Source organism: Tarenaya hassleriana, unplaced genomic scaffold, assembly GCF_000463585.1.
Source record: "Tarenaya hassleriana unplaced genomic scaffold, ASM46358v1 Cleome17, whole genome shotgun sequence".
NCBI classification, from domain to species: domain Eukaryota; kingdom Viridiplantae; phylum Streptophyta; class Magnoliopsida; order Brassicales; family Cleomaceae; genus Tarenaya; species Tarenaya hassleriana.
Genome location: NW_010965122.1, coordinates 1,420,935 through 1,430,678, shown reverse-complemented (window position 1 = coordinate 1,430,678; position 9,744 = coordinate 1,420,935). Strand labels below are relative to the sequence as shown.

General features: G+C 32.6%; 1 protein-coding gene across 1 annotated transcript; it reads right to left on the bottom strand.

Moving 5' to 3' along the window:
* Positions 1-432: 432 nt before the first annotated feature.
* Positions 433-2,476, bottom strand: LOC104810163 (aluminum-activated malate transporter 8-like). The gene is made up of 5 exons (XM_010536361.1): positions 2,236-2,476; positions 1,732-2,145; positions 1,500-1,609; positions 1,259-1,402; positions 433-954 (listed from the first exon to the last, which is right to left on the bottom strand). Exons 1-5 carry the CDS (start codon positions 2,474-2,476, stop codon positions 433-435), a joined length of 1,431 nt encoding a protein of 476 aa, XP_010534663.1.
* Between the last annotated feature and the right edge of the window lie 7,268 nt (positions 2,477-9,744).

The window sequence follows — 9,744 nt, the reverse complement described above, 5'->3', positions numbered from 1 at the left end:
CCAATATATATATATATATATATATATATATATATATATATATATATATATATATATATATTAATCATATTGGCTGCGGCTTTCATTTGGTCAAGATTACTACACAAAAATTGGATTTTATTTTACCCTAGATAAAGTCACGCTAATCCCGAGACCGTAAATCAACCATGTAATTTGTATTATACGTTCACTCCTTAAACTTGAGATTCGAACTCAAGATAGAATAGACGCTTTTCGTCTCGTTTTACAGGTTGAACTATCGATATCAGGTTTGGGTACAAAAATTTTACTTTTTTATTTATATATGCTATTAATTATATTGGTATATCCCGAGATGATCTTTATAAAATATCGAAATACATACTAATCCAAGACAAAAGGCGGAAACTTGTTACACAAGTAACCCTAACAACAAAACAAAGAAAAATGTATTTACACAATATCTACTCGACCCTTCATTGCTTCTGGACTCTTCTTCTCCGGCGAATCTCCGGTGGCCGCCTCATCATCAATAGAGATAACAACATGAGGAGGATCAATTTCTCCGGTGCCGTCAAGAACAGGCTTCACGATTCCACGGCGGAGCAAACCATGTTGTCCTTTCTCCGGCGAAACCGTGGCGTCGAAGTTCGATTTGACGGCGAGTTCTTCCACCGTCTCGGAGATATCCTCGATGCATTTCACGACGTCGATTAGGATCGATGCCACAGTTGCTCCGGCGATGATCTCGAGAAGAAGATCATCTTTCAATGTGGATGGAGGGTTTATTAATAATCTGATTGCGTTTCTCAGATCTTCAATGGCTTCCTTGGAATTCTCTATGTGGGTTTTCACGAAAGGGTCCAACTTTCTCGTGGCTTTGATGGATTTGGAAATGGCTTTTAGGGCTTCTCCTGCTTCTCTGCTTAGATTCGTGCATGATTCTTGGATTCTGCTCTTGAATTCTTCTGGCGCCTGCTTCACATGCATGTACATTTCTTGTTATGTATCTATGCGTGTGTATATACATATATATAGATGATCGTTATAATGTAATCTTGACGTCGGGAACTGTTCTTTGGGTTCGACTGTTTTAGACTCGAAGATCCTTTAGCATTATGATTTTTTCTTTGTTATATTATGGTTTTCAAATATTTTCGGATTCAGATGTCTGAAATCATTGGATACGAATACAAATATCAAATTATGATACCCAAAACCTTTAATATCCGACCAGTGTTCACACCCTTAATGATCGAGGATGTTAGTTAATACGTACCCTAACATAGGAGGTAACGTAGCCGTTAAGGATTTCGATATGGAATGCGCATTGTCGAACCGAGGCTCCTATCTTCAGGTACTGTTCCCACGGATGGTATCGCCGGAAACGCCCATGCCTCGGTTCCCATCTTGCAAGATTCGCCTATTTCCAACATTTACTTAATTAGAACCACAATCGTGTAACATAACCAATATTCTCAAATCTTGAAATATATATACATATATACATACATACATACCTGAGTCTCTTCATTGCTCTTTGATGTTAGAACACTCTTGTATCCTTGAAGACGTGATTTTGCTTCCTTTGAGATCTTCCCCGTCGTTTGAAAGTATTCATCAGCGAATCCTACAACACAGAAGATACACATGCATGCATGAATACGTAAGCAATCTATGTATACACATGCATGCATATATATATAGAGAGAGAGAAAGAAAAGAAAAATGGGAGGTGGCCATGAAAACCACCTTCAAGGTAATGGCCAAGCTTTTCGATATTGTTAGCAACAAGGTTGTGAAGCTCTTCCCCGGCCCAAACTGGACATATAAGGATATTGACAAGTATACAGATCGTTCCACCGATCAGAATCGTCGACAGCCTTTGATGCGCCATAACTACGATTTCATTCGTACGGTACCCCGATACCGCGATTATACTGAATGTGAGTATGAATATCAAGAAAAAATAGTCGTATCTCTGCTTTATCCGCGGGAAAAACCTCGAGAATGTGGCGGCCGCTCCTAGTAGAAAGACTAGAAGAGTTATTACAACTCCCTCTCCTTCCCGTCCGAAGAGACTTGCGAAGTGTACGGCCCCAACGCCTAAGGCGCAGCCACTGAACGTTGCGAATCCTCGGTTTACACCTTTGCTTATTGTCCCGCCTAAACAGAAAAAAAAGGTTAAATTCTTGTCAATCCAAACCATTTGATAGGATTTATAACCCTAGTTAGATTACTTTTTAGCGTACTTACCGACGGTAAAATCGAAAACTACAGAAATCGTAATTACTGCCCAGATACCCGAAACTCCGAAAACGTTATAGAGCGGTCTAACGTAGTACAGTAGGGACGCCAATGTGAGAGCAACACCCACTTTCATGGAATGGATGACCCGTCTAGGGTCCTCTTTCCCGAGCTTCCGCACGTTTTTTACGCACTTGAAAACGCGGGTTTTTAGGCTCTCGGGAAATTTCTCGGGTCTTTGCAATGCCATTGTCTTGTTCTTTAGAGAATCTTGGTGAATCTCCTCCGTTGAGAAATGCAGATGATTGAATCAGAAGAAAGCAAAAGGCATGGAGAACAGTTTAGTGATTTTTGGTGATTATGTGAGAAATGTGGTCTTTGTATTTATAGGCAGAGATTGTCAAATGCTGACTAGGATTTGCATTTAAGCGTATAAGTTGGATCCTCATGTCATGTTTTTTTTTTAACTTTTTTAGTTATTGTTATTTTATTAACGAAATTGCGAAACAAAGGCATGGAGAACAGTTTCGAGAAATTGCTTTCCGACCAAAACTGAAAATCAATGTACATTCATATTTTTTTCTGTTTTCCTTTTTTCATCATGGAGTTGTCTGAAAATATGCGAAAGAAAAAAATAAAATCAAAGACATATTATCTTGCATTCATCTAATTCTGAATGTAATGTTTTCTTCAGTTTTACGGAATTTATATATCTTTATTATTTTTCTATCAAAATTGTGTAACAAATGCATGGAAAATCGTATATCTTTTATTTCATTTTTTTAATAATTTATGAAGAAACAGAAAAACAAATATATTATTGTGAATTAATTATGTACTGCTGCGGGCCTGTGGGTCTATTCCAATATGCTCCTCCATAGTGCTAGCTTTTCAGTAATGCGTAATTAGACTAATTGCTGTCCAAGTAATCAAAATTATACACCTATTAAAACTTTTTTTTACAAGTTTTATATCAATACCAAATAAACCCATCGTTTTAAATTTTTTTAACTAAATCTATTCATTTCTAGTAATATTATAAACCAAGTCAATATATATATATATATATGGGTTAAAACTATACTTTTAAAAAAACTATTTAAAAATTTAACTGGTCACTAATTTTTTATTTTAAAACACTATTTTTTTTTACCATGGAATATATTATCATGGTGATCAAGATTCAAGACATTGCACGGTATGGGTGATGGAAATTTTATATATATATATATATATATATATATAATTTTATAGGGACAAATGGAATTTTATTGCGAGGTAATTTATCAATTTTATTTAAAATTTTATAAAATTTATAAAGAAATTATTTTTTAATAAAATAAATGAGGACACATACCCCCATGTTGTATATAAGGTAGGTACGTCCATATATATATATATATAGCCACTGAGTGTGTCCATTGATTTCAAACGGTGGAAATGGAATTAGATGAATGCAAACAATGGTAGTTTCGCCCATGCCTTTTGTTGCAACTTTATAATTTGTTTATAACCATTGAAAGCAACAAACCATTTAATTTTGTGAGTTTTCAGGTACCAAATTCTCTATGCGTTATGTATTTACAAGGAATATACCTTATTTGATTCCAATTCTCGCTACGAATTCCGCATAAATAGAAAATATTTCATATATATATATATAGAGAGATATATTATATTTGGTTAAAATATTTCAAATTCATATTCTTGTTGTAACAATTTAATTAGTCTCAATTCGAAAACGTTATCTTGACTGAATGATTTAACGACTATATATACAAGTAATTATATATACAAAACTAAACTCTACAAACCAAATAAATAGAGAAAAATAGAAAGATTAGAGTGAAAGATTATATAGACATTAATAAAAAATTATAAGAAGAGATTATAGTATGCTAAATAGAAAAATTACACGGAAAATGGGGAGTCCCCCACTTTAGTGGTTAGTGACAACTCCCCTCTACGAGAGGTTGTGGTTTCGAAATCTAGGTATGGAAACTTCCTTTGAGCCGGTCAGCTTTACGAGGCTGGTTTACATGCTATGCGTGGTTTGCCGTCTACTGCGTAGGGTAGTGGGTTTTCTCGGGTCTGCGATACTGTTATGATGTTGTTCTCATCCGGCCCATAGATTAAGAGTAGTTGCGGTGTCCGGTGTCCGACCCAAAGGGTTTTAAGATAGGGTTTCCATCGTAAAAAAAAAATACACGGAAAAGTAAAAGTAAAGTATTCTGTACTTTTTAAAATGTCCAATGCACTGGTTTGCCCTATATATATAAGGGAAAGGGAGATTTATATATAAAAAACTATTTTCCAAAAACATATTTATATGTATATATATGTTTTATATATGTATGGTATATGTATTTTTTTTCTAAATTTTTTATATATATAAGAAATTATTTATTATTTTTATATGAGTTAAATTGTCCAAAAAAACATGTTCTTGAAAAATAGTTTCTTATATATAAAACAATATACGAATAATAAATAGTTTCTTATATATATACTGATTTTTAGGAAAAAAATACATATATTTTACATATATATAAAACATATATATACATATAAATATATAAAATAAATGTACAATTAATTTTGTGGAAAATAAATGTGTAATTGATTTTGTGCTTATAATAATTAATATATGTATATGAATGTGTATAATTTTTAAAATTTTGAAAAGTATAGGGTTTGTTTGGATAAAAAAAAGTATAGGGTTTAAATTGTGATGAAAAAAAAGTAAAGGGTTTTGTTTTGGATTATCCTTTAGGTATATGTTAAAATTTGAAAAGTTTAGTTTTTATTTGTGAATTTCAATATAGTTGAGTATTTAATTTGGAAGTGGGATAGTTAAGTATTTAATTTGGAAATTTGGTTAAAGTTCAATATTTAATATGTGAATCTCCCTAAGGGAAATTAGAACTTTTTCGAAAATTTGCGACAAGACAGATAAGATATCCCGACACAGTGGGATCTATATAATATAATATAATATAACCAGAGTTGAACCGAATTCCTGACGCTGCGGTTTCTTCGTACTCGAGTCATTTTCAACATGTTAAAGGAGTTATATTGCGAATATTTTATATTTTAAAGGAGTTATATTACTAAGGATGCTTAGTTATATTGCGAATATTTTATATTTTTAGATACCATCTTCAAGCATCACTTTCATTTGAAAATTAAATGTCATTTTTATTTAACTATTCATGTATCTTATTGTTAAATTGATAGTGGCATGTCACTCGTGTATTATTTTATAAGTGAACTACCTTATCAGCGTCTTAGCAACCGATGGGCGATTACATGTCATAAGAAACATATGGCGTCAAATTCTCAATTTAATTTATTACATATATATATAGTGTTATTTTTTTTAGATTATCGGGGTTGTTGGCTAAGCGTAATTTATCTTTTATAAATAGTTTGATGATGAGGTGACCACGATAGCTTTCTTACTAGATTTATATTTTGAATTCAAATTACAGCATAATATAAAAATACTTTCATTTCAGTAAAAAAAAAAAAAAGAAGAAGACGATAATTTAAGATAATTTTTTAATTCAGTTTTCAAAATAAAAACCACGTGGTCTTTTAAATACATGAGTAAAATTAACAAGAAAAAAATTGAGAATGTATTCAGCATTGTTCGAATTAAGATAAAATCAAACCAGAATTATATAACCTAAATTAAATTTCTAATATTATCATATATATAGTCTTTTGTATATGTTTAACTAATTTTATAGATCTTGTAATATATGTTTAAATTTACTGGCATATAGTATGTGTGAACCGTATTTAAAAAAATTATGTGTGATGTGTCGAGTACTCGAATCTCTCTTCTCTCTTTCGCGATTTTATCTACTTCCGGAAGAGAGAGAGAATTCTCATTCTCTAGAAAGAAAATATTGAGAAAAAAGAGTGCGTTATCTTTATTGAACATCGAATACAACATATATACATGTGAAATGTATAACATAAATCTAACGGAAACCGTTGTACCGTGACATAATACTAATAGACCCTCCTCAAGCTTATACCAACTCATGAATCTTGCAGAAGGTTCTGAAAAATCTGAGGTTGTAATGCTTTTGTGAACACGTCAGCCATTGATTTTTCGTCTTCACATGCATAAGCTTGAGAAATCTATCCTTCAACTTGTCTCGAACCAAATGACAATCTATATCAATGTCCTTGGTTCTTTCATAAAAAATAAGATTTGTTGCAATGTATGTGGCTCACTTGTTGTCACTGAAGACATTTGTTGTAGGACTGGGTACGGATCGGATATCCGGAGTTTTTCAGATATTTGTATCTGTATCCGATCCGTACAAATATCATATTTTATTATCCGTATCCGATCCGTAATTTTCGGATATCCGTAATTTCGGATATCCGTAAAAATTACGGATATTTGTAATTATCCGTATCCGACACAAAAATAATAAAAATAAAAATAAAAAAAGCTAAAACACAAATAAAATATATAATTAATTCATCAAATACAAAACGATATTCAAATTCAAAATACATGGTATAAACATTCTAAATCAAACCAATTACAAACACATACATAATCTATCGAATACAAATCTATATCTATATATATTAATAAAGGAGTTTAAAGGATTGTGGTGAAGCCACCTCATCATCCACATGGCATTTGATTTAATTTTGATTGGTTATGAAGAGATTATGATAGAATTAAATGAAGAATTTTTAAAATATAAAAATGATTAGTCCAAAATAAATCTATATCTATATATATTAATAAAGGAGTTTAAAGGATTGTGGTGAAGCCACCTCATCATCCCACATGGCATTTGATTTAATTTTGATTGGTTATGAAGAGATTATGATAGAATTAAATGAAGAATTTTTAAAATATAAAAATGATTAGTCCAAAATAAAATTTTAAAAATTAAATAAAAAACTTTTAAAAATAAAGAAATTATGAATACATTTATAAGAAAAATTAATAAAATATAAATATTTGTAATAAAATGTATCGTTATATTAAATTAAATTTATTTATTTATACAATAAATATATTATTATAATCAATATATAATAAATATTTTTATTTATGTATAGATTATGGTAATTAAAATGATAATATTTTATGCAACTGAAGAACATTAATAATTTTGGATTATATTTAACAATCTAATTAAATATTTAGTTGAATAAAAAGTTAAAAGAACTTAAATTGGACAATAAAAACAAAAAACGTATCACTCCATTATCTTGGTGGTCATTATTTTTGGGTTCAAGAATATTAATATGGCAATATATCATTTATCCGTTACAAGGAGAAAAATTTATAAATGTATTTAAATGATAAAATAAATGAAAAATGTTATGAGATTAGCTGATATTAATAAATATTTTATTTTATAAGTTATTGAAAAGTCATGCAGACCGTCATTTATAAATTTGCCCACCACTCATTACATTTATTATTTACATTTGCTAATATTCATATTAAAAGTGCCAATAATGAAAACCAGCTGGCACTAGGAACTGCGTAAATCCACGTGGCAACAGGAGATTATAGAAATTGCATGACCATGACGCTTCCCGTTCCGAAGGCCATGATGATATTTCCAGTTTCGATTGCCATGACGATTCGATTTTCTTCCAGATTTATATCTCTCCCTCGATTAAAAAGCCTTTCACATCGTCCGTTCCCCACCCTCTTTCTCAAGAGACAGCTCACTCCCATTACACTGCTAATGCTCCAACAAATGGATGTTTGTTTTTCGGGAGAGCTCTGCTAAGAAGGAAAGAGAATAGGTCATTTGACAGAAACCCAGCTGTCGTATTCTCAAGGTATGTCAGAGTGTCTCTCATCGCTTTCATGGTCTTAGAATACGTGCATTCCTAACGAACTCTGGCAAGAGCAGCTGAGTATAGTTACCCGTCTTCAGGTTGAAGACATCGCAGTTGGGACTATGGTTTGGTCGAGAGCTGGAGAAGACGATGGCGATGACATCAATGATGGCTATGGTTTATGGCGGTGATTTTTACTATTGCGATGCTGATAGTGATGATGGTTATGATTACGATGATTATGATTATGATGTTGGTGGTGAGATGGTTATTATGATTATCCGTGTGCAATAAATTTGTTGGAATGCCATTTTTAGTTACGACATAAATTTGGTGGTTTATAATATTTTTTCTTCTACGTATCATTTCAAAAGTTTCGCATTGACTAGGGGGACATACACATTTTATCATCTCTCTAAATAAATAAATAAATATATATATATATATATATATATATATATATATATACTTTTAATTAAAACATGACTCAACAGCTTCCACCCAATGATTAAAAGGCTAACTTTGTTGTATTTGTTATTTAATTTTGTTTACGTTTTTTTAAAAAGCTAAAGAAATAGTTACACAAGTGATTAATTTACCATTATACAACAACTTAATTATCATAACCCAATAGCTTTCATCCAACTTATATATGTATATAACTGTTTAGCCCACTAACATCTATATTTATTTTATTTTTTAATTGGTATTAAAAAGTCATATTCATTAGCCCACTAACATCTATATTTATCACTAACATCTATATTTATTTTTTTTAATTAGTATTGACAACCAAAGATGACTATGAAAAATATCTCCTATATATACCAAACGTAAAGAAAATGATTTGGGAAGCAAATGAATTGAGAAGCATGCTGCAATGTTACTTTTTCCAATATTAAAGAGCGTACGATAATCTAATCCCCTCCATTTATATGTATTGCATTGACAGGAACGAGTTCATGGATGACGAAGGATGTCTTCATATTAGGGGTGAGCATTCGGATCGGGTTAATCGGGTTCGGATAAAACCGATCCGATTAATCGGGTTTTGGATCGGTTCGGGTTTTGAAAAAATAACCGATCGGGTATTATAATCTTATAACCGATCGGATCGGTTCGGTTCGGGTAGATAACCGATCGGTTTCGGTTATCCAATTAAACCGAATTAAATAAAAATTAGGTTAATTTTATGTTTAGGGTTTAATCTGAGTGTCTGTCGTCGACAACATCTGCTTTTGCACTCCTCTGCCATTGCCGGCCGAAGCAAGCTTCTTTCCTGTTCGTCGCTTGAGCCGTCCCCTCCGACCGAAGCCAAGGTTTGCGTCGCCTGAGCCGTCACCGACCTGTCGCCGCCGGTCTCTTCTCTCTCTCACCATCTCATCATCGGCTCCCCCCGCCGCCGGTCTCTTCTCTCTCTCGAATCGAATCCTTCTTGTCCATCGGCGACCTGTCACTCTCTTCATCTCGGATCTCTCACCGCCGGTATCTTCTCTCAATACTTAATCATCGTCTCGTTTCTCTCTGCATCTGTCGTCGACGGTCTCCTCTCTGAGCCGTTTGCGTCGCCTGGCTGAGCCGTCACTTTCTGTACTTTGCAGGTTTGCGTCGCCTGGCTTCTTCGGCTCTCTCTGATTTAGGTAGTTCATCGTCGTCGTCGGTCTCCTCTCTCTCTCTCTC

What these genes read in the sequence shown, in the direction of transcription:
- LOC104810163 (XM_010536361.1), bottom strand. Translation starts at nt 2,476, where the DNA reads ATGGCATTGCAAAGACCCGAGAAATTTCCCGAGAGCCTAAAAACCCGC. An exon ending in AGTTTTCGATTTTACCGTCG is followed by an intron (nt 2,146 to 2,235) that starts GTAAGTACGCTA and finishes TTTTCTGTTTAG; the next exon opens with GCGGGACAATAAGCAAAGGT. An exon ending in GCTTGGCCATTACCTTGAAG is followed by an intron (nt 1,610 to 1,731) that starts GTGGTTTTCATG and finishes TCTGTGTTGTAG; the next exon opens with GATTCGCTGATGAATACTTT.